Source organism: Muscardinus avellanarius (assembly GCF_963383645.1).
Source record: "Muscardinus avellanarius genome assembly, chromosome: 2".
Lineage (NCBI taxonomy): Eukaryota > Metazoa > Chordata > Mammalia > Rodentia > Gliridae > Muscardinus > Muscardinus avellanarius.
Window position 1 is genome coordinate 128,189,706 of NC_137787.1, and position 25,525 is coordinate 128,215,230.

Genomic DNA, 25,525 nt, shown 5'->3' on the forward strand with positions numbered 1-25,525 from the left:
TTGTAATCCCAGTATTCGGGAGGCTGAGACTGGAGGATCACGGTTCGCGGACAGCCTCAGCTACTTGTGAGGCCCTCTGCAACTCAGTGAGACCCAGTTTCAAAATAAAGAATAAAAAATAAGGCAGGGGGTGTAGCTCGGAGGTCAAATGCCTCTGGGTTCCATCCCCAAACCCGCAAATAAATAAATAAATAAATAAATAAAATATAATCTCAAGCCGGGTGTGGTGGCACACACTTGTAATTCCAGCATTCGGGAAGCTGAGACCGCAGTTCGCAGATAGCCTCAGCTACTTAGTGAGGCCCCCTGCAACTTAGTGAGACCCTATTTCAAAATAAAGAATAAAAAATAGGGTAGGGGGTGTAGCTCGGAGGTCGAATGCCACTGCGTTCCAGCCCCGGACCTGCAAAAAATAAAAATAAAATAAAATAAAATCAATCTCATAGCCAGGTGTGGTGGCACAGGCCTATAATCTCAGTACCTGTAGGGCTGAGACAAAAGGATCTAAGGTTAGAGCCGAGCGTGGTGGCGCACGCTTGTAATCCCCACGCTTGGGAGGAGGAGACAAGAGGATCGCCAGGTTCAACGCCAGCTGTGCTGGCTTAAGAGACCCTGTTTCCAAAAATAAAAAAGTATAAAATAGGTCTGGGAGTATAGCCCAGAGGCCCAGTACCACCAAAAAAAAAGAAAAAAAGGATCTAAGGTTCAAGGACAGCCTCAGCGACACAGCAGGACTCTCAGTAACCTAATGAGACCCTGTTTCAAAATTAAACAGAGCTAGGGATGTAGCTCAGAGGTAAAATGCCTACCCTTGAGTTTAATCACAACTATCACAAAAAGAAAAAGGAACAAAAGCTCGTAAATCAGGCATGCTGTGGCATGCCTGTAATCCCAGTGACTTGGGAGGCTGAGGCAGGAGGATGGCAAGTTTGAAGCTACCCCTAGGGATTTAGAGAGACCTGTCTCAAAGTACAAAATAAGATGAGGCCAGGCAAAATGGCAGCCATAATCCCAGTATTTGGAAGGCCAGTCTCAGAAACGTAGTGAGACCCTCAATGACTTAGTAAGACCTGTTTCAAATAAAAATTACAATAGGGCTGGAGATATAACTCAAAGGTAACCCCCCACCCCCAGATTCAATCCCCAGGACCACAAAAAAGAGTGTAGCTCTATAGTAGAGCACCCATATACATCATATCCCCAGTACTACAAAAATAATAAGATACGTAAATGTATGCTTGTGGAAAGTGGAGGCATTTTCTGCTGTATTTGCCTCCACTCTGTGGAGCACAGAGCCTGGCCTGCTTTTGTTTTTTTCCCTCCTTTATAAATGAGAGTTCAGAACTAGCAGGCCACCTGAAAATGGCTCAAGTGGTTTAATTTCTCAACTTTCCATTTGGAAAAGGCGGTGTCCTTCAGTTACAGAGAGAAGCTGGAATTTTTTTTGGGGGGTAAGGACATTCATCCTCCTTGGGTTTATATCTTTCCCCCCTCACAGTGTAGGAGCTGGTGAGATTTTAGTGGTCTTTATGGTTTCTTTTGATGATGCACGTCACCTGTCACTATTTAAGGAAATCTCATGTGGTTGAAAGGAGGTAAAATTATAGGGTAACTAGAAAGTTACAATAATATTACCTTAAGTATAATAATTTTAGAAAACTTTTACCTAAAGCTTAGTTAAAGTAAGAAATTTGAGGCTCAACATAATTCAGCAAATTTGACTTACTGACAGTTTCAATATACTCTCCTGTATTTGGTAAGAATTCAGACTTTTATAAAGGGAGGTTTAATGACATTAATGAAGTTACCTTTAGGTGTTAATGGAACTGAAGGACTGTCACTCTAAAAGCTAATATTGTAGCTGGACACTATGGCACATGCCTGTAACCCAGTAATTGAGAGGCTGAGACAGGTGGATCTCAGGTTCGAAGCCAGCCTTAACAACTTAAGAGAGACCCTCAACAACTTAACAGGATCCTGTCTCAAAATAAGAAAAGGGAAGCCGGGCGTGGTGGCGCACGCTTGTAATCCCCACGCTTGGGAGGCAGAGACAGGAGGATCACACTGGTTTGAAGCCAGCCCCGCTGGCTTAAGAGACCCTGTTTCCAAATAAAAATATAAAAATAGGTCTGGGAGTGTAGCCCGGAGGTAGAAGGGTTTCCAGGAACCCCAGTACCACCAAAATAAGTAAGTAAATAAATAAATAAATAAATAAGAAAATGGAATGGGATGTAACTCGGAGGTAGAATGCCCCTGAGTTCAAATCTCAGTAGTATAAACAAACAAATAAATAAAAGCTAATGTTGTGCCTATAATCCCAACTACTCAGGAGACGGAGGCAGGAGGATTGTAAGTTTCAGGCTAGCCTGAGCAATATAGCCAGACCCTGTCTCAAAACAAAAAATAATAAAATGGCTCGAAATATAGCTCAGTGGTAGAAGTCCCCTGGGTTTAATTCTCAGTACCAAAATAAATAAATGAAAGCTAATGTTGTGCCGGCATGCAGCTCAGTGGTAGCATGCTTATCTAGCATGTGGACACTCCAAATTCAATCCCAGTACAGCAAAAATGAACAAATAAATAAGTGCTAGGGGTGTCGCTCAGTGGTAGAGTGTCCCTGAGTTCCATCCACGACATGTCCAAAAAAAAAAAAAAAGGAAAAATTATGATATTTGCTGCATGTATTTGTTGCATCTGCTCTTCCCAAGGTCTCAGAGTTCATAACTTAGTCCTCTTATAATTGTGAGAAAACACCCACATTTCTTGCTAACATTATACCAAACCCCTTGAAGTAACTGAGTAATAACAATATTCCAGGCTGGGCCTGGTTCCACAAGCCTGGAATCCCAGTACTTAGGAGGCTGAGACAGGAGGATCACGGGCGTGAGGCTAGCCTCAGCAACTTAGCCTGACTCTGAGCAACCTAGTGAGACCCTGTTTCAAAACAAAGAATAAAAAGGGCTGGGGTATGTAGTAGCTCAGAGGTAAAATTCCTGGGGGTTCAATTTCCAGTGTCACACACACAAAAAAAGAATATGTCAACTTAAGTTTTTAGAAATTACTTGTATCCCATTCAGAACTGGACCAACACGTTAGAGTTTGCAGTCAGTGTCACAGTAGAAAATGAACTCATTCATGAAGCTCTTCCTGCCCTCCCCCTTTTTTTTCCTGTACTGAGGATTGACCCAGGAGCATTCTACCTCTGAGCTATATCCCCAGCCCTATTTTATTTTGAAACAGGGTCTCATTGGGTTGCTGAGTCTTGCTGTGTCACTGAGGCTGTCCTCACACCTACCATCTTCCTGTCTCAGCCCCCCAAATGCTGGGATTATAGGTGAGCACCACTGCACGCAGCATGAAGCTCTTCCTTGGGCGCACCTATGCAGGTGACAGCTGTCAGGAGACAGGAGCAGCCTCTGCCCTTTGGAACCAGCACATTTACTAGAAAACGGTTACCACATCATCCCCAACAGTGGCAAACAATTAGGCAATTTGAACTGGATTGTGACTCCCTCCCCACTGTTTCCATAGAAAGTAGAATATAGGAATCTGTGCACAAGGACTGGGCTCGGAGGCAAGGCGCCTAGAGACAGGCTGCGGGTTCCAACGCCAGCACTCACAGATGGTCGGAGACTGGAAGAGACAGAACTCAAGAGAGAGGAAAGCCAAGGCCTCTGGGGCCATTGGCCCCACCGCAGAGGCCTGAGCTGCTGGCCGAGCCAAAGATGGAGCCTCAACTTCCTCGGGGCACACAGTCCCCTGGTGCCGGCTAAGAGCCCTGAGCAGGGACAGAGGAGGCTGTGGCAGGATCCAGAGAACCAGCCTGAATGAAAGGAGAGACAGGGCAGAAGCGACCTCATGGTGGAAATTACAGCTCAGGAGACACACTTGAGGGGTTCCTTCATGCCCAGAAAAGATGCTGAGCTTTTGTCCTGCTTGTTTTGTTGTTGCTGTTTTGATATTACCATGCCTATGTGTTATAAGTCACATTAGACTAATTTTAAGTTAGTGAAGACACACATAAAACGCATATATATAAAAAAAAAAAACGGGTACCATGTGTTGAAAGGTACCATACTATGTGCTTGCAACTGCCACATTTTGATGGAGTTTTTTTTTGTTGTTGTTTGTTTGTTTGTTTGTTTTTTGCGGTTCTTGGGTTAGAACCCAGGGGCATTCTGCCTCTGAGCTACACCCCCAACCTTATTTTTTATTTTTTATTTTGAAACAGGGTCTCACTGAGTTGCAGAGGGTCTAAGTAGCTGAGGCTGTCCACAAACTGTGATCTGCCTGTCTCAGCCTCCCAATTACAGGTATTGCAAGCATGCACCACCAGGCTCAGTGGAGATGGTTTCTTATTAAATCTTTTATTTACTTACTTAGTACTGGCAATTGAACCCAGGAGCATTCTACCTCCGTGTACATGCCAGTCCTATTTTATTTATTTTGAAACAGGGCTTCGCTAAGTTGCTGAGCACCTCCCTGAGCTGCTGATCACAGGAGGAATCTGGATCCTTCTGTCTTACCCTCCCAAGTACTGGAATTGCAGGAGTGCTCCTGGCTTCTTTTAAAGTCCCTGTTAGTGAGCCTGGTGTGGTGGCGCACACTTGTAATCCCAGCATTTGGGAGGCCGAGACAGGAAGATCCGGGTTCACGGACAGCCTCAGCTACTTAGTGAGGCCCTCTGCAACCCAGTGAGACCCTGTTTCAAAATAAAGAATAAAAAATAGGACTGGGGATATAGCTCAGAGGTAGAATGCCCCTGGGTTCCATCCCCGGTACTGAAAAAAACATAAATAAATAAAATCTCCTTTAGCTGAGCATGGTGGTGCATGCCTATGATCCCAGTACTTGGGAGGCTGAGACAGGAGGACTGCAGATTTATGTCCTACCTCAGCAACTCAGTGAGATCTGTTTCAAAATAAAAACTAAAAGGCCAGGTATGATGGCACATGCTTGTAATCTCAGCGCTTGGGAGGCTGAGACAGGAGGATCCAGGTTCTCAGACAGCCTCAGCTACTTAGTGAGGCCCTCTGCAACTCAGTGAGACCCTGTTTGAAAATAAAGAATAAATAATAGGGCTGGGCATGTAGCTCAGAGGTAGAATGCCCCTGAATTCAATCCCCAGCATTGCAAAAAATAAAAAGTAAAATAGAGCTGAGGGTGTATCTCAGAGGTAGAATGCCCCTGGGGTCAATCCCCAGCACTAAATTTTCTGACTTTCTCCTTTTAACTCTCTGAAGTGATGCCAGCTGGGTAAAAAATAAATAAATTTTAAAAATGAAAAAACTTAAAAATCCTGTTTTTAAAAATTAAGATTTTTTTCACACTAGTGGCAAATGTTTGCTGTGTTAAGGTCGTCATTTTGATCAGCTTTATCATGACTCTATCTTGCTAGTTTATTTAACGATCTTCCTCAGACTTTCTCCTTTTAACTCTCTGAAGTGATGCCAGCTGGGTTTCATTTTGTTCAGAGCTAAAATTGGGTCCTGAGAAAGAATCGAGGGTGGATGATAAGAAGACGACTCTCGTCTGATGGTTTCCAGCAGTCACCTAACTGCTCTCCGTCCTGGACTTCAAGAGATGAACCCTGCGGAGCCCACACTTCAAAGCCCTTGGTGGAGAATACACTCCAGGAATTATTTGCCTCTCTCTTTCTCTCTTCTTTTTTTGGTGTGTGTGTGTGTGTGTGTGTGTGTGTGTGTGTGTGTGTGTGTGTGTTATTATATGTGTGTTACTGTATGTGTGTGTGACTCTGTGTGTGTTACTATGTGTGTGTGTGTGTGTGTATGTGCGTGCGTGCGTGTGTGTGTGTTACTAAGGATTGAATCCTCCAAGCTATATTCTCAGCCCTGTTTTTGTTTTTTTTTTTTTGTGGTACTGAACCCAGGTACTTTTCTACCTCTGAGCTATACTCCCAGACCTATTTTATATTTTATTTGAAAACAGGGTCTCACTAAGTTGCTGAGAGCCTCACTAAGTAGCTGAGGCTGGCTTTGAACCTGCGTGATCCTCCTGTCTCAGCCTCCCAAGCGCAGGGATTACAAGCGTGCGCCATCACGCCTGGCTCTTATTTTTATTTTTGAAACAGGGTTTCACTGGGTAGATGAGAGTCTCGCTACTTGCTGAGGCTGTTCTCAAACCAGTGATCCTCTGGTCTCAGCCTCCCAAGTACTGGGATTATAGGTGTGTGCCACTATGACTGGCTTCCTTCATGCTTCTGAAAGTTACTAGAAGCTACTTTTTTTTTTTTTTTTTTTTTTTTTTTTTTTTTGTAGTACTGGGGATGGACCCCAGGGTCATTCTGCCTCCAAGTTACATCCCCAGCCCTATTTTTTATTCTTTATTTTGAAACAGGGTCTCATTGAGTTGCAAATGGCTGCACTAAGTAGCTGAGGCTGGCCAGGAACTGTGATCCTCCTGTCTCAGCCTCCCAAATGCTGGGATTACAAGCATGAGCCACCACACCTGGCTGAAGCTACACTTTTTTAAGTCCAATGCTATGAAATTGCACCATGATTCACCTAGCAGTGATCTGCCTGTCTCTAGGAAAAATGGTTTCAAGCCTGGCCTGGTGGTTCATGCCTGTGATCTCAGTTACTAAAGAGGCTGAGGCAGGAGAGTCTCAAGTTTAAGACCAGCCTGGGCAACTTAGCTAGACGCTGTCTCCAATACATATACATAATAGGGCTTCAGATGTACCTCATGGAGAGCATTCCTGGGTGCAATCCCAAGTACTCAGGGAAATAATGCCCAGTATTAAAAAAAAAAAAATGAGCCGGGCATGGCAGCACACACTTATAATCCCAGCATTTGGGAGGCTGAGATAGGATGATCATGATTTGCAGATAGGCTCAGCTACTTAGTGAGCCCTTTGCAATTCAGTGAGAACCTGTTTCAAAATAAAGAATAAAAAATAGAGCTGGGGAGCCAGGCATAGTGGTGCACGCTTATAATCCCAGCATTTGGGAGGCTGAGACAGAAGGATCACAGTTCGTGGACAGCCTCTGCTACTTAGTGAGGCCCTTTGCAACTCAGTGAGACCCTGTTTCAAAATAAAGAGTAAAAAATAGGGCTGGGGGTGTAGTTCGAAGGTAGAATGTCCTGGGTTCTTTCCCCAATATCACATAAAAAGAATAAAAAATAGGTCTGAGAATGTAGCTTGGAGGTAGAATGCCCCTGGGTTCCTTCCCCAGTACCACACACACAAAAAAAAAAACCTCCAGATTTTCTTTCATTGGAATGCAGCTCCAATGGGATTGTTTCATTTCAAAGGAGGTTCTTTGAGTGTGTGCTCAGAAGGTCCCAGCAATCAAGGAAATGTGAAGTTGGGAACATCATTCTCAAACCAGGCAAGCTGGTTAGTACTTGTAATTCCAGTACTTGGGAGAATGAGACAGGAGGATTTGCAGGTTTGAGGCCAGCCCCCGCAACATAATGAAACCCTCAGTAACTTAGTGAGATCCTGTTTCAAAATTAAAAATTAAGCCGGGCGTGGTGGCACACGCTTGTAATCCCAGCGTTCGGGAGGCTGAGACCTGGAGGATCACGGTTCGCAGACAGCCTCAGCTACTTAGTGAGGCCCTCTGCAACTCAGTGAGACCCGGTTTCAAAATAAAGAATAAAAAATAGGGCAGGGGGTGTAGCTCAGAGGTCAAATGCCCCTGGGTTCCATCCCCAGACCCGCAAAAAAAAAAAAAAAAAAAAAAAAAAAAAAAAAAAAAAAAAATTAAAAATTAAAAAAATAAAGGGCTGGGATATATGGGGGTAGAATACCCATGGGTTCAATCCCCAGTACCAAAAAAATTTTTTTAATGTATATATGTTCTCCCCCCCACCCCCCGCACCATGTTACATATGCACACAGCTCTCTGGCAGACCTGCTAGAGCTGAGGACCTACGTCTCTGGTGGTCACTATGGCCACCATACCTGGCCAAAGTGTTGCCCATTAACTTGCCAAAGTGTGACTGAAAACACAGTCACATTTTCATCAATATCGCCTGCCCTGGCCAAATCCTCACACTGCATGCTTGATTCTTTTTATTTTTTATTTATTTATTTTTTTGTGGTACTGGGGATGGAACCCAGGGGCTTTTCTACCTCTGGGCTATACTCCCAGACCTATTTTATACTTTTTTGGGAAACAGGGTCTCACGAAGCTGCTGAGAGCCTAAGTGGCAGAGGCTGGCTTCGAACCTGTGCGATCCTCCTGTCTCCGCCTTCCAAGCGCGGGGATTACAAGTGTGCACCACCACGCCCTGCTGCATGCTTGACTCTTGACCTAAAAATTTAAAAAGAGGGAGCAACATATTAGACTCAGGCATGTGCAGATTTGGGAACTCCGTTATTCAGGGTTTTTGTCCTTTGCACAAACACTTTGATTACGGAGGCATGACAGCTAGTAAAGATTTATTTTGAGGTTGATTTCTGTTTGCACCAGTGGTTTAATTTTTTTTTTCTTTCTTTTTGAGATACTGCAGATTCAACACAGGGATGTTCTACCACTGAGCTACGTTCCCAGCTCCTCTTTTATTTTTTTATTTTGACATAAGGTCTTGATAAATTGTTCAGTCTGGCTTCAAACCTGTGATTCTTCTGCTTTAGCTCCAGAATTGCTGGGATAAAGCACCAGTGATTTCTTTATAATTTCCCTCTTTTACAAAAAGATATTCATAATAAAAATAAAATGGAAAAGTACTTTTATAATATTTAAGTGAGGTTTTATGTTTGTTTGTTTATTTATGGCGGGTCTGGGGACGGAACCCAGGGGCATTTGACCTCTGAGGCACACCCCCTGCCCTGTTTTTTATTCTCTATTTTGAAACAGGGTCTCACTAAGTTACAGAGAGACTCATTAAGTAGCTGAGGCTGTCTGCAAACTGTGATCCTCCAGTCTCAGCCTCCTGAATGCTGGGATTACAAGCATGCGCCACCACACCCTGCTAAGCATTTTTATTTTTATTTGTTTATTCATTTTATTTTATTTTATTTTTTGTGGGTCTGGGGATAGAACCCAGGGGCATTCTACCTCCGAGCTACACCCCCTGCCCACCATGCCCAGCTCATTTTTATTTTTTTTAAATTTTTAAATTTTTACTTTTATATTTTGCTGTAATGGGGATGGAAACCAGGGGCATTCTACCTCTGAGCTACACCCCCAGTCTATTTTTTATTCTTTATTTTGAAACAGGGTCTCACTGAGTTCCAAAGGACCTCACTAAAATAGCTGAGGCTGTCTGCAAACCGCGATCCTCCTGTCTCAGCCTTCCAAATGCTGGGATTACAAGTGTGCACCACCATGCCCAGCCAAGCATTTTTATTAATAGCAGCATAATAAGACTGCTTCGTCCTAAAGGTAAGAAAAATTAGATTTGCCCTACAAAAGAAAAGATTAAACATAAATTAAGAACTGTCTTCATTTTTTTCTTCAGATTAGTTAATTCTTAATTGCAATTATTTTATTTTTATATATTGGTTGATTCTATGGATTGAACACAGAAGTACTCTAAGCTGTATCCCTAACCCTTTCTATTTTTTCATTTTGAGACAGAGTCTTGCTAAGTCACCTAGACTGGCCTTGAACTAGAGACCCTCCTGCCTCAGCCTCCTAAATTTCTGGGATTATAGTGTGTACCACTTTACCTGGCTCTTACCTTCCTTCCTTCCTTCCTTCCTTTCTTCCTTCCTTCCCCTTTCTTTCTTTCTTTCTTTCTTTCTTTCTTTCTTTCTTTCTTTCTTTCTTTCTTTCTTTCTTTCTTTCTTTCTTTCTTTCTTTCTCAGTACTGGAGATGGAACCCAGGGGCATTCTACCTCTGAGCTATACCCTCAGCCCTATTTTTTTATTCTTAAATTAATTAATTAATTAATTTTTATGGTACTGGGGGTGGAACCCAGGGGCTTTCTACCTCCGGGCTATACTCCCAGACCTATTTTATATTTTATTTGGAAACAGGGTCTCACTAAGTTGCTGAGAGCCTCACTAAGTAGCTGAGGCTGGCTTCGAACCTGCGCGATCCTCCTGTCTCAGCCTCCCAAGCGCAGGGATTACAAGCGTGGGCCACCACACCCGGCTACTTTATTCTTTATTTTGAAACAGGGTTTCACTGAGTTGCAAAGGGCCTCAGTAAGTAGTAGCCGAGGCTGGCCATGAACCAAGATACTCCTGTCTCAGTCTCCCAAATACTGGGATTACAAGCATATGCCACCACCCCTGGCTTAATTACAATTTTTAAAAAATCCTCAAGATCTTATATCTTGGTTTAGTTTTTAGAATTAAAAATCAATATTATTTTAATAGCACATTATAATTTTCTGCAGAAATTCAATGTCTATAAATTCATAACATAAAAGTTTGCAATGTTGACCTTCAAAATTTTGATTCTTAGCAGGGTGTGATGACAGTACTTGGGAGTCTGAGACACGAGGATCACAGGTTCAAGGATGGGCTCAAAAAGTAGAGGCTCTCGGTAACCTAGCAAGACTGTGTTTCAAAACAAAAAAATTATTAAGGCTGGGGTTGTAGCTGGGAGGTAAAATGACCCTAAACAAATAAATACATTGTAAAATAAAATGAAATTTAGATTCTTATAAGAAACTTGAAATTTACACTGCTTTTCGGGTTTGATGTGCGTAGGGTAAGAGTCAATGCTCCTCAGTGTATGTAACTGACCCCTACAGAATTGACTAGAAGATAAATTCACATAAAATTAATCCAATTTCATGTTAGCCACCATTAAGTGAGACGTGTATGCTGCCAAAGAATCTATGTATTGGTTATGTAGCCATATGTAAAATATATTTAACCTTATTTAAAGCACATATTTAAAGGAAAATATTCTGATATGATTATTGATACTATAGTAAGTTTTGGAAATTATGTAGGTTATTATAAAGAATGGTTAAGTAATAGAATGAAAAGCAGAAAAATGCCAATATGTGTATAAAAATTTCAAAGTCCCCCACCATTCCAATGGCCCAGCATTCTTTTCTTGTAGCCCTGCAATTACTTGAATATAAAAGCTCTTTCTGTTAATATTCAACCTGAAAAGTAGTAAAATAACAAAAGTGTAAAAGGAAATGGACATTTTTACCCAATCACTTTCCTGGGTTTTTAGGCTTTTCATATGTTTGCTTTTTTTTTTTTTTTTTTTTTTGTGTGTGTGTGTGTGTGTGTGTGTGTGTGTGTGTGTGGTACTGGGGGTGGAACCCAAAGGCTTTCTACCTCCAGGCTATATACTCCCAGACCCATTTTATATTTTATTTGGAAACAGGGTCTCACTAAGTTGCTGAGTGCCTCACTAAGTAGCTGAGGCTGGCTTCGAACCCATGCAATCCTCCTGTCTCAGCCTCCCAAGCGCAGGGATTACAAGCGTGCGCCACCACGCCCGGCATATGTTTGCTTTTGAAAGTTACCCCTTTCATAATCGTCTCCAGTGCTATAGGTTTCCATCTTTATATGGTCTTAGAAATCATGACCCTATCTTGTATCTCTTATATGTAAAAATTGTCTAAACAGTAAACAGCTTTGGGGTGTGTGTGTGTGTGTGTGTGTGTGTGTGTGTGTGTGTGTGTGTGTTACTAGGGATTGGACTGGGGCATTCTACCCCAAGTTACACCTGCAGCCCTACTCAAAACTGCAATCCTCCTGTCTCAGACTACGAAGTACTGGAATTACAGGCCTGCGCTGTCACACTTGGCTTGTCTGAGTAGCTTTCTATTGTGTGAAAGCTCTCTGATAGCAGTTTGTGATAAAAGTCACCAAATCTTGTTTATCCTTTGATTCAGCAATTTCACCTGTGGAATATATTTATATCCTAATAAAATAATAACATACAATGTGGCTATTTGAAAAGGATATTCATCTTAGCCTTATTTTTTAATAGTAAAAATGCAGAAGAGCTGGGCACAGTGTCACATGCCTATTATCCCAGCTACTCAGGAGGCTAATGCAGAATGATTATAAGTTCGAGACCAGCCATGACAATTTAGCAAGACCTTTTGTCTCAAAATAAAAAACAAAAAAGGTTGGGAGGCAGGCATGGTGGCACACGCTTCTAATCCCAGACCTTAGGAGGCTGAGACAGGAGGATCTGGGTTCATGGCCAGCCTCAGCTATTTAATAATGCCCTCCACAACTTAGTGAGACCCTGTTTCAAAAATAAAGAATAAAGTTGGGCGTGGTGGCGCACGCTTGTAATCCCCACGCTTGGGAGGCTGAAACAGGAGGATTGCGTAAGTTCAAAGCCAGCCTTGCTGGCTGAAGAGAACCTGTTTCCAAATAAAATATAAAATAGGTCTGGGAGTGTAGCTCAGAAGTAGAATGACCCCTTGGGTCCCATCCCCAGTATCAAAAAAACAAACAACAACAAAAACCTAGGAGGTTGGGGTTATAGCTCAGTGGTACCTTAAAAAAAGAAATGAAGCCAGGCATGGTAGTATATCTTATAATCCCAGCGCTGGGGAGGTTGAGACAGGAGGATCGTGCAGGTTCGAAGCCAGCCTCAGTTACTTAGTGAGGCTCTCGGCAACTTAGTGAGACCCTTTTTCCAAATAAAGTATAAAATTGGTCTAGGAGTGTAGCCCAGAGGTAGAAAGCCCCTGGGTTCCATGCTCAGCACCACCAAAAACAAACAAACAGAAATCAAAAACCACCTAAAGTCTAATAATTTGAAATTAACTAATTTATGGTATTTTATATTCATTCCATGAATTATCACAAAGGTATTAAAACACTATAGTGCAGAGTAAGAATGTGTTTTGTGTTGTGCAGATAGAAGTGGGCTCAATGCACTTGCCTAGCATGTACAAAGCCTAGGTTTGATTCCCAACACCACAAAAACAAAACAAATAAAACAAGATAAAGGTATTAAGCAGAAAAAGTAGCTTGCAAATAGAATATGTGTAAGTATATTAGCATTTTGTAAGACAGATATGCACACACACATACACACAAAGACAAGCAGCCCAATATAAATATAGGTGAGGGACTCAAATTAGTTCTTCAAAGAAGCTATACAAGTGGCCAATAAACACACGAAAAAATGTTATTCATTATTATGGAAGTCAAATCAAAGCCACAGTGAACTATACTTCATGCACACTAGGGTGGCTATAATACAAGAATTAAAAAATAGAAAATATTGGCAGGGTTGTGGAGAAATTAGAGCCCTCGTATATTGCTGGTGGGAATAGAAAATGAGAAAGCTCCTATGGGAAACCGTTTGTTGGTTCCTCAAGAAGTTAAACATAGAATTACCATGTGATCAGCCGGGCGTGGTGGCACACGCTTGTAATCCCAGCATTCAGGAGGCTGAGACCAGAGGATCGCGGTTCGTGGACAGCCTCAGCTACTTAGTGAGGCCCTCTGCAACTCAGTGAGACCCGGTTTCAAAATAAAGAATAAAAAAGCTGGGCGTGGTGGCGTACACTTGTAATCACCGCGCTTGGGAGGCTGAGACAGGAGGATCACATGGGTTTGAAGCCAGCCTCAGCTACTCAGTGAGGCTTCCAGCAACTTAGTGAGACCCTGTTCCCCCCCCCCCAAAAAAAAGGTCTGGGAGCATATCCCGGAGGTAGAAACCCTCTGGGTTCCAACCCCAGTACCACCAAAATAAAGAATAAAAAGTAGGGCAGGGGGTGTAGCTCAGAGGTCGAATGCCCCTGGGTTCCATCCCCAAACCCACAAAAAAAAAAAAAAAAAGAATTATCATGTGATCCATCAAGTCCGCTACTAGCAATATATCCAAAGACCTGAAAAGCAGACAGAGACAAATACATGCGCTCACATGTTTCCAGCAGTACTCTTCCCAGTAGCCACAGGGTGGAAACAACGCAAGTGCTCTTCAGGGGTGAATGAATAAAGGACTTCCGGCACTGCATACAGTGGGGTATTTCTCATCCTAAGGAAGGAATGAAGTACTGATCCAATGATGTGGATGGCCTATGGGAATATTATGCGGAGTGAAAGTGAGTTACAAAAGGTCACTTATATGATTCCACTTAATAAAATCTCCAGAAGAGATGAATCCATGAGAGTGCAGACTGGATCAAGGGCGAGGGCCAGAGGGAGGATTGATGAGTGCAGGATCCCGTTTTGGGGTATTGGGAGGATTCTGAAACTAAATAGAGATAGTAGTAGTAGAACACTGAGAATGTTCTAAATGCCACTCAGTTGCTCACTTTAAATTGGGTAGGGCCGGGCATGGTGGTGCACGCTTGTAATCCCTGCGCTTGGGAGGCTGAGACAGGAGGATCGCGCAGGTTCAAAGCCAATCTCTGCTGGCTTAAGAGACCCTGTTTCCAAAAATAAAAAAAAGTATAAAATAGGTCTGGGAGTGTAGCCTGGAGGTAGAAGGCCCCTGGGTTCCATCCCCATTACCACCAAAAAAAAAAAAAAAAAAAATTGGGTAGGGATCCAGGTATGGTGGTGCACGCTTGTACTCTCAGTACTTGGGAGACTGAGACAGGAGGAGCACAGGTTGGAGGACAACCTCAGCTACTTAGACTCTCACCCACCTAGTGAGACCCTGTTTCAAAAATAAAAGTAAAAAATAGGGCTGGGAGTATAGCTCAGTGGCAGTACTTGCCCAGTTTGTTCAAGGCCCTGAGTTTATCCTCAACAGTAGAAAAAAATAATTAACTTAATAATTTATGAGCATCACCTCAATTGTAAACACACACATATATATGTATATGTAATACATGTACATGTGCATATGTATAAAATCGGACAGGCAGCTAATAGTTGATTTGACTAGTAACACTGCACATTTTTGTTTTTTTTTTTTGTTTTGTTTCAATAAATTTGTGTTTCATTCGTACTAAGGCCAACCAGTTTTTCAAGAGTTGTAGTATGTAGTGTATCGCCATCCTTCCTTCCACTTCTGGAAGATCTAAGGATGCATAAGTGGCACCGGTCCTTCTGAGGACTCCCAGTGCAGGCCCTCCTCGCATGCCAACTGTAACTATGGCAGAAAGTCTGGGCATGAGAGGGCAGGGAAAAAGTGTATGTGTGTGTGTGTGTGTGTGTGTGTGTGTGTGTGTGTGTGTGACTGGGGGATTGACTCCAGGGCATTCTGCCTCTGACCTACACCCCTAGTCCTTTTTATTTTTTATTTTTAAACAAGAGTCTCACTAAGTTGCGAAGGGCATCACTAAGTTGCTGAGGCTGGCTGTGAACCTGTGATCCTCCCATTTCAGCCTCTTAAGTACTGGGATTACAGGTGTACAGCAGACCTGGCTGAGAGGAGGCATTAACAGGAAGAGGAAGGAAATCACACTTTTGTACCTACTGTGAGCCTGCCTCTGGATCTCAATGGGCTTCTGTCTACACTTTAAAAATGTGCAGAGTGAGGCCGGGCGTGGTGGCGCACGCTTGTAATCCCCGCGCTTGGGAGGCGGAGACAGGAGGATGGCGCAGGTTCGAAGCCAGCCGTGCTGGCGTAAGAGACCCTGTTTCAAAAATATAAAAATAGGTCTGGGAGTAGCCCGGAGGAAGAAGGGCTTCCAGGAACCCCAGTACCACAAAAAAAAAAAAAAAAAATGTGCAGAGTGAACTGTAATAGCCCCCACTGCCCCTTTGCCTCTAACAATCTGTGACCCATCCCTGCACTATGCTTTATCCTGGGGTTGATGGCCCCAAAGCAGCGACAGCTCTTGCGAGGCTGCCTGCCTGGCTGCCTGTCATCTTGCTTCTGAGCCTGCAGTGCCTTGCCTGTTCACTAAGCCCAAGCCCCAGGCAGGCTGATTCCAGGTGGCAGGCAAGGTCCAGGCTCCCCTCGAATTCAGGAGAGGGAATGAGGAGTGGGGCGGGGGTGGCATTGTCTGCTCTGAGTAGCCTCAGAGTTCCTACTTTCAGCCTTCCTGGGCACTACATGGGCAGCACAGGGTGTGGTAGTTGAGTGTCCTGTTTTTAATCTTTAGTATACTCCTGCATCCAACAGGTAACTTATTTTTAGACCTTCTAATCTCTTACTTGGGTTATAAGCAGGACATTTTATAAAATAATCTCTAATGGAAACCCAATAAACAAAAAGCTTCTAGTTAAACATTCTATGTAAAGCTAAGGAACTAAGCTTAATTTTTCTTGAAGCCTACAAATACAATTGTGTTTGTAAACACATTCGAAGTTTGTCCTTTACTCTAAAGTACCATTGCCAGCAGGCAATGAAGCGGTGAACTTTATTCCGTTTAAGGCCAATGTTCAGGGTTCTTTCCTCCTTTCCAAATACCCCGAGCTCCTGATGCCCAGAATCTGCCCCACAGTCCCTCAATTTCTCCCCTCTGGCTACCCCTGTTGCCAAAATCCTTTTTTCAAAGCTGCTGGCTTAGCTTCTGTAAGATTAGTACATAATCTTTGCTAGAAAAGGCCCTCAAAAGATAGAAAACAAAACAAAAACACCAGAAACTTGCATTGAGGACAACAGGATGTCAAAATGGGAAGAAAACATCCCATTTTTAAGTGATGAATTACTTCAATTTTTTTTCTTCTTTCAGTACTGGGGATTGAACCCAAGGGAATCCTACCTCTGAGCTATACCCCCAGCCCTTTATTTTCTGTTTTGAAACTGGTTCTTGTTAGGTTTCTGAGAGTCTTGCTAAGTTGCTGAAGCTGGTCTTGAACCTGTGATTCTCCTGTCTCAGCCTCCCAAGTACTGAGACTTCCACCACGCCCAGCTTTAATTACTGCAATAACTTTTCAGAGAAATAGCTTAACAATTTGATCAATAGCCATCCCAAGGGTCCTTCAGTTCTAATTGTTTCTGAGTCTGTAATATTATAGCTCTGAACATATGACAGAATTTCAGTTTTTCATCTTTTTAAAAATGAAGGGGTTGGCTGGTGTGCTGGTGCATGCCTGTAATCCCAGGACTCAGGAGGTCAAGACAAAAGGATCGCAGGTTCAAAGCTAGCCTCGACAAACTAGCAAGGCTTTCAGCAATCTAGTGAGACCCTGTTTCAAAATAAGAAATAAATTTTAAAAAAGGGAGCTGAGCATGATGACACAATACTTGGGAGGATCATGGGTTCATGGCCAGCCTTAGCTATTTAGGTCCTTTGCAACTTGGTGAGACCCTATTTCAAAATAAAAAAGATAAAACAGGGCTGGCGGTGTAGCTCAGAGGTAGAATGCCCCTGGCTTCTATCCCCAGTACCAATACACATTTAAAAAAAAAAAAGGAATTTTTCAGGGAGCCAAAGAATAACCAGCAAACATCTTGATTCATTATAAAATCATTGCTAAAATGTTCCACAGTATAAGAATCACTTTTTTTTTTTTTTTTTTTTTTTTTTTGGTGGTACTGGGGTTCCTGGAAACCCTTCTACCTTTGGGCTACACTCCCAGACCTATTTTATATTTTTATTTGGAAACAGGGTCTCTTAAGCCAGCATAGCTGGCTTCAAACCAGTGCGATCCTCCTGTCTCTGCCTTCCAAGTGCAGGGATTACAAGCGTGCACCACCACGCCCGGCAAGAATCACCTTTTATGGGGCAAAATGTTAAATACAAGTTATCTGTGGACTCAGCAATTCTACTTGGAAGTATCTATCCTAAAGACCTACACATGTCTGAGAGAAATGTACCTATAGTCACTACATTATTGTTAGAAATAGCAAAATAAGAACCTGAATGTGTACCAGAGAAATGAACACATTATTATGGAGACTCATATTATGGAATGTTACTAATAGGCCCGTCTCATGTAACCAAAGAGAAAAATAAGTGAGGACATCATAAAAATCTACAGTGATCCGGGCATGGTAGTACATACCTGTAATCCCCATATCTAGAAGGATGAGATCAGAGGATCACAGATTTGAGGCCAGACTCAGCAATCTAGTGAGACCATTTCAAAAAATAACTGGGTGCAGTGGCTTACACCTGTAATCATAGTACTTGGGAGTCTGAAATAGGATCACAGGTTCACAACCAGCCTCGGCAATTTATCAAGGCCATTAGCAACCTGGTGAGACCTTTTTTTTTTTTTTTTAAAAAAAGGGTGGGGGCCTGGGGGTGTAGCTATGAGGCAGAACACTTCTGGATTCTATTCTCAGTATGAAAGAAGGAGGAAAGAAATAAGGAAAGGAAAGGAAAAGGAGGGAAGGGGCTTGCTGGGCATGGGGGCGCACACCTGTAACTTCAGTACTTGGTAGTCTGAGGTACAAGAGTCTCAGGTTCAAAGCCAGCCTTAACTTTGCAAGACTTCAGCAACTTACTGAGACCATTTAAAAACAAAACAAAGGAGAGAGAGGGAAAAAAAAGAGGGCAGGGAGTGCAGCTTGGTGATACAAGGCCCCTGAACTACATGCTTAATACCAAATCAGAAACAAACAAACAAAACAACTAAACAAGTATCTCTCTTAACTTCCTTTCACTGATTTGTTGTGTTCCTGTGCTGGGAACTCAAACCAGCGTGTGGAACACGTGCAGCACACACTCACCCGTGAGCTCCCCCCACCATCATTGACTTCCTGGGACACAGTCTCTTCACACTCACTTTCCAGGTTTTTCCTCCTATTTCTATTTCTTGTCGGCAGAGACCCAACAAATTCAGCTGTTTAGAAGGCCCAAACCAATGGAGAAGCCTAAAGGTGTGATTACGTTTTTCCCTGACAAATATAATCTATTTCGGAGCGAAACCCACTGGAAGTGTGGCTTATTATGCTGTGCGCTGTGTTATTTCTGTGCCATAGTGTACCGTGAAATAACGGCATTCCTAGAACAGAGCAACATTTTGCCTGTTACTCCAGGGAGCAGTTTGGCTGAGGCCCAGGGAATTTCCCAAGTTGTGGCAAGCTTTAGCACTGCTTTGCTATTAGAAGGGGACATGAAAACGAACCACCTTGCATATTTTGTTGGACAGCTATCCAAACAGCTTTCTGGCTTTTATCTAGTACTATTTCAAGGGTGATTTGAAAGTGACAATAAGGCATAAATATGAAAATAAGGTTAAATAGACAATCCCTTACTGATAAGACAAAGTTAATTACTAGCCAACAATTCACTTAGGATTTAAGACTTAGTGTTTGATGCATTCAAAACTGCAGCAACTCCACACTATCATGCACAAAAATGCTTAACTGGTACTGAAAAAAGCTATTTGGAGAATTTTCTGGTATGTTATATCAAGCAGATTTGAACTTTTACCAGATTTATGTGATATCAAGGAAGGTAGTGGCCATTTTTTCAACTTAAAAATTGCTATTTTAAACCAGGTGTAGTGGCACACACTTGTAAACCCAGTACTTGTGAGGCTGAGACAGGATTGCAGATTCACAGCCACCCTCAGCCACTTAGTGAAGCCCTTTCCAACTTACTAAGACTTTGTCTCAGTATAAAGGGCAAAAGATTGCCCAGGCATGGTGGTGCACACTTGGTATCTCAGCGCTTGGGAGGCTGAGACAGGAGGATCACACAGGTTCAAGGCCAGCCTCAGCTACTTAGTGAGACCCTATTTCCAAATAAAGTATAAAACAGTTATCCTGGGAGTATAGCCCAGAGGTAGAAAAGTCCCTGGGTTCTACCCCAGTACCCCCAAAATAAATAAAATATAGGGTAAAAAATAGGGCTGGAGAGTAGCTCAGAGGTAAATACTCCTGGGTTCCTTCCCCAGTTCTGAAAATATTTTTAGGCTAAGACAGGAGGACTACAGGTTCAAGGACAGCCTCAGTAAGTAGTGAGACTCTCAACCTTTTGAGGCCCTATTTCAAAATAAGACCAGGGGCATAGCTTGGAGGTGGAATGCTACAGGGTTCAATTGCTATTTTCTCTCTCCTATAGGGTTTCCAATACAGATATTGCTATAACATCTGAGAAATAAACTATCTATTGAATGACTACTGTCACACTTTTCCTATTTCTTAGTCCTCACACCTGTAGTGCATAACACATGATTTCTTTCAGCATTCGCCTTCAGACAACAGGGCAAATATGAACACCATGATGGGCAATCAAACCACAAACCTAGAGTTCTCAACATGGAAGTGAGGAAAAAGAATTGGTAACCCATATACTGATTTCAAAAAGCTAAGCTCAGCAACTTAGTAAGACTGCTTCAAAATTAAAAAAGAAAAGTAGGGCTAGGTTATTAGCATGGAGGTAGAATGCCCCTGGATTCCATCCTCAAAAACACGACCCCCCAAAATGAATCATCTCCAGCTTACAAGGTTTTACTCTGAATCCCCTAAATAATTCTCACTTCCATGAGTTTTGAACTCAAAATATCTTTGTCCCAGAAGAAAATGTGGACACTAAACAGAACTCTTAAGTGGGGTTTTGTTCATTTCTTCATAAATAGTTGTCTTGACACCTTCAGTAGTTTCCTTGAGGCAGAATTCATTTTATGCGTGTGTATATGGTGGTACTAGGGGTGGAACCCAGAGGCTTTCTACCTCTGGGCTATACTCCCAGACCTTTTAAAAATATTTTATTTGGAAACAGGGTCTAAGTTGCTGAAAGCCTAAGTAGCTGAGGCTGGCTTCGAACCTGTGCGATCCTCCTGTCTCAGCCTCTCAACTGCAGGGATTACAAGCATGTGCCACCACACCCAGGTGAGGCAGAATTCATTTTAAAATGGATCAGACTTACTAGTGACAGATGTTGACAATATTGGTTAGCTTCCATCTAAATCGGCTATTTGTTCCCATTCACTAAGTTTGATAAAACTTCAGATTACAGCCTTTCCATTGAGGCAGAAAATGGTTTTCCCCAATTCTGCTTTCCATTTACATGTGCCCTGTTTTAAAATTTAATTCAGCATTCTCAAACTAAAATTAGTTTTTACTTATCATCTGAGTAAACTTGTAATGTTTTTAGAAGCCCACTAACTTATTTGTAAGCATAAAGTATTTTTAAAGGAAAGAATTTTGCCAGCCCTCATACTTATTTATAAAGGTATTGCTAGGAGGTATTATTGGAAACAAAATCTTAAATTCTTAAGTGAACGCCATTTAACTAATATTTAAAACCTCTGCAATTAGTTTATTAGTATCATCCAGGACTCAGATGTTCAGTATTCCTCCTGAAATTACATAAACAAATGCAAATGGAAAGAATCCAAGTCAAAATTATATAACAAAACAGCACTCCATCACAAAAGCGTGTAAAATTACAAGAACGCTATTTTAACACTGGCACTTTAAGAGAACGATAATCTCAAAAACCACAAAATTGCCAAATTGTTCCCTAAACTGCTAAGTAGATAAACATGACTCTAATGAATGAGTTTGGGTTTTGCAAAAAAATCAAAATTAAGTAAACTGGATAATTCGCATTGAGATGCAAAATATTTTTTCTCACGATTTGATTTATAACGGGGCAAACCACAATATAGGAAAATATACCCTACTTTAGATGTGGCATAATTTTAAAGGCTGGCCCAATTAAGTAAAAACTTTAAGAGTCTCAAGTTTCCTGAGCAGTTCTTATTTAGGTAAATGAGAAAAGGCATTTATAGCCAGCACTTTCATGGCCTTTGCTAGAACTAATCTCAACAAAAATTTAATATGGCAGTCTTGTATTTTAAGCTCACGCTTTTGGGAATACATTCTGTTATTCTTTAATGTGGGAACTGTAATATATAACTGCCATTACATGGTAATGGGAGTTACAGAATATAGAGTCCTCATGCAAAGATCAGAACATACTTTTCTATTAGTCCTTCAAGGACAGACTTTCAGATTGTTTGAGTCTAATAATCCCATGCTGTGAATAGAATTGGCTACTCTTCATTTTGGAAATGTAAATGGGCTTTGTGAAATTTGTTATCAACTGATCAATATTAGAGTTTATGGATGAAAATGTTCTCAATTTAACTTTTAGAACCCCATCATGATATGCAGGGTGTGTTGACAAAAGCTTTTTATCAGCTAACTATATGAAAAGATAAACATAATATTCATGTGATCCAAAATGGGCAAAAGCAAGACTAGCTTCCCCTCAAGAAGAAAACTTCAGACCTATGAAAAGGACAACAATACTAATAAAAAAAATTGTATTTACTTAGAAGCATTCAGAATGTCAACAAAAACAGCTGCAACTTTTTTTTGCAATTACAGAGTGGTATTCAGTTAACAGAACAACAATTATTTCGTATAAGCTGCATCAGAGACAACTGAAGATGAAAAAACTACCGTCCCCATATATAACTAATTTGTGCTGTGCACCAACAAGAACCTGCTTTAAATTTCCATGCCAATTTACAACCCCCATACTGTACCAGGCAAGGTTAGTGGCTATTGAAAATACCACCAGGACAGGGCTATCTAAAGACACATTCGGTAGTGTGTTAACTATACAAAAAAAGACACTGTACAGTTTAAAAACAAATCTTACACAGCCTTACATTTCAATTTTTTTCTTTAAAAGGAGTGAGTTGTGTACAGGGGGGTTAAATGCTTTATAGACAAGAAAAAAAAAACTGCGCTAGAACCAACTTATTCATCATCATCATCTTCTTCTTCATCTTCATCTTCTTCGTCTTCCTCCTCCTCTTCATCCTCTTCGTCTTCCTCATCCTCCTCCTCCTCCTTCTTTTTCTTGCTCTTCTCAGCCTTGACAACTCCCTTTTTTGCTGCATCAGGTTTTCCTTTAGCTCGGTAGGCAGCAATATCCTTCCAAAATGAAGGTGGGGGGAGGAAAAAAATGTTAAGGATAGAAACAGAACACGCCAAACTTCAGAACAAAGTCTAGACACCCGTTACACTACAATAATACACAGATACAGACCCCCACTGCACCTTCACAAAGAACCAGGACTTGGAAAAAAGCATTAAAAACACTATGTGGTAATTACAATTAAAAATCTTTAATTCATGAAGTGGCATGGTCTTATATTTGCAATGTTATGCCTCAGTGAGGTACAATTACATACCACATCTTAACTCAAAGTTCATTAAATCTAGAATGCAGAGACCGATTAAAGGGTAGACACTGCCACCTTCTGAATGCATAAAAACATTCTACAGGTTTAGATAGTCAAGACACTAATACATAGAACAGTATTTTAATTTGCCAGAAAGCACACAATGAGTTTAAAAAACATTTAAAAACAGCTATTTCTAAAAATTAATGACTAAAGATGAAACTTAAGTATGTGGTAAAGTATAAGACTTACAGACTTTCTTATTCTATAAATTTACTGTCCAGTTTTGGCACTTGAAATTCAACTTAATGATGCTAGTTTTTTTTTAAATGGTATCTAAGTGAAAGGAATATAAATAGGAATGTAAATGTTTTAAGGAATGTTTATGAAAAACAGCCCGTATTACTCTGTTCAGTTCATTTTCATACTGTATGCCTGACCATTTTAAAGTAGAATCATAGTGATTTGAGTAACTATCAAATATTTACTAAGTCAACGATACTGGGGGCCAACTAAACTTTAAGTGTATAATCTGCGGCCCAAATATCATTATACTGTCAAAAAACATTAATGATAATTTGGTCTTCCATGCTATTTGAAAAATGAAAAAAATTTAAGTCAATGTTGTTACACTAGAGAGACTTCAAATATTAGAAAACAGCAAATTAAGAGGAGGTATCAAGTATAATCATCTAACATCTGGCATACCCTCTCATCATGCTAACAAGTAGTCCCACACACACTTCTTACCTTTTCATACTTTTCCTTCAGCTTAGCAGCTTTCTTCTCATAAGGTTGCTTGTCATCTGCAGCAGTGTTATTCCACATCTCGCCCAGTTTCTTTGCAACATCACCAATAGATAGGCCAGGATGCTCTCCTTTAATTTTGGGGCGATACTCAGAACAGAACAAGAAGAAAGCCGACCTAACGGGAGAAATTTCATTTTAGAGTTGAAAAAGATCACAAAAACAAGCTCGATCAAATATAAATATACCTTCTATTACTCTATAAAAGCTGCCTGTTAATTTCTATCATGTGTTTGGGACAAGTCAAATATTTAACTAAAGTTTAATTTTAAAGCACTTAACTTATACTAGTTAAAACTCTAGAAAATTATTATGCCAACTACTTTAGATATAATAGGTTCTACAGAAAAGGGTCAAAAATCACATTAGGATATATATTTGGCAAGGAGTCTGGCTAACATGCCTATATGTAACAATTCCTAAAACAGTATTTAAATATCCCAATATGAACCACTACTACCTAAGAAAACTGAATATTCTAAGCAGCTCCCAAAATTTCTACCTGATTCAATGGAACAAGTCTTGAAAATGAAGAAAGATACTTACGGAGGCCTCTTGGGTGCATTGGGATCCTTGAACTTCTTTTTTGTCTCCCCTTTAGGAGGGATATAGGTTTTCATTTCTCTTTCATAACGGGCTTTGTCCGCCTTTGCCATGTCTTCAAATTTCCCCTTCTCTTTAGCAGACATGGTCTGGGAAAGATTTGTAAGATTAAGTTAATACAGAAATTTTTAATAAAGTACCCAAAGCATGAGAATGAATGTGTAGAGTGTCCTTTGCCATTTAAAAGCCTGGCACTATGAAAACAGCCAGCTAGCCATTTCTTCCATCCAAATTTGGAAATTATTATCCAGTTATTACCTTGTTAGTATGTTTAAGCCCTCTTACCTTCCACCTCTCCGAGCACTTCTTAGAAAACTCTGAGAAGTTGACTGAAGCATCTGGGTGCTTCTTCTTGTGCTCCTCCCGGCAAGTTTGCACAAAGAATGCATATGATGACATCTTGCCTCTCGGCTTCTTAGGATCTCCTTTGCCCATGTTTCGTTGTTTTTCTAGAATTAAATAAAGTGTTTGACGTTAGCAACGAAATTAGGACATTTAAGGGCTTAAAGTGCTTAGGGAGTGAATGAAAACCAAGGTAGTCATTATTTAATAGTAGTGGCATTAACGTCTCATAAAACCATGGCAATGATAGCCAATTCCTAGAAGTGACTATGCCAAAGCAACAAAAAACAAAAACAAACAAAAGCAAAAATTTGGTTCTTGAGTGTCACCTAAAAACTATAGACACACTGTCTGTGCCTGTTCGGGATGTATAGCTAACCGGTGATTTAAACAATTTTAAGTCTACAAAACCATTTTTAACTAAGGAAACCAAAGGTCAAAAAAAAAAAAAAAAGCGCATGCTGCCAATTTGTGCATTTGCACTAGCCAAGGAATAGAGCCTAAGTCAGTAGACCCTTCCAAATTATAGGCCTTTAAAAAAGAGAGAAAAAGAAAAATCACCATGCATCCAAAGTTTCCCCAGTTACTTTAAAAAAAAAAAACCAGCCTCTTTGCATAAAACTTTGCTCGGCGGCGGCGGCGGGCTCTGGCCGCGGGGCCGGGGCGGCGCGCGGCGGCCTCGCTTCCTAGCGCTCGGGCCCCAGCCGGGTTTCTGCTCTGACTAAACACGTCCGGTCTGAAGTTTCTCCGCGTAAACAAGGACGAGGGACAAAAGCCACTCCTGCCGCGGGCGCCCTGCGCGGGCGGGCGGGCGGCGGCGGCCCGGGACCCCCGACTCGGGCGCGCCCGGGCGGGCGGCGGCGCCACGTGCGCCCGGAAGGCCAGGCCGCGCCGCCCCCATTTTGTCAGGC

The 25,525-nt window shown here is 41.6% G+C and overlaps 1 protein-coding gene across 1 annotated transcript; it reads right to left on the reverse strand.

Annotated features, from left to right (window-relative positions):
• Positions 1–22,063: 22,063 nt before the first annotated feature.
• On the reverse strand, positions 22,064–24,714 carry HMGB1 (high mobility group box 1). The gene is made up of 4 exons (XM_080688874.1): positions 24,558–24,714; positions 24,216–24,361; positions 23,613–23,787; positions 22,064–22,611 (listed from the first exon to the last, which is right to left on the reverse strand). Exons 1-4 carry the CDS (start codon positions 24,705–24,707, stop codon positions 22,435–22,437), a joined length of 648 nt encoding a protein of 215 aa, XP_080545000.1. The 5' UTR covers positions 24,708–24,714; the 3' UTR covers positions 22,064–22,434.
• Positions 24,715–25,525: the final 811 nt, after the last annotated feature.

What these genes read in the sequence shown, in the direction of transcription:
- HMGB1 (XM_080688874.1), bottom strand. Translation starts at nt 24,707, where the DNA reads ATGGGCAAAGGAGATCCTAAGAAGCCGAGAGGCAAGATGTCATCATAT. An exon ending in AATGCACCCAAGAGGCCTCC is followed by an intron (nt 23,788 to 24,215) that starts GTAAGTATCTTT and finishes TTCTCCCGTTAG; the next exon opens with GTCGGCTTTCTTCTTGTTCT. An exon ending in TGAAGGAAAAGTATGAAAAG is followed by an intron (nt 22,612 to 23,612) that starts GTAAGAAGTGTG and finishes TCATTTTGGAAG; the next exon opens with GATATTGCTGCCTACCGAGC.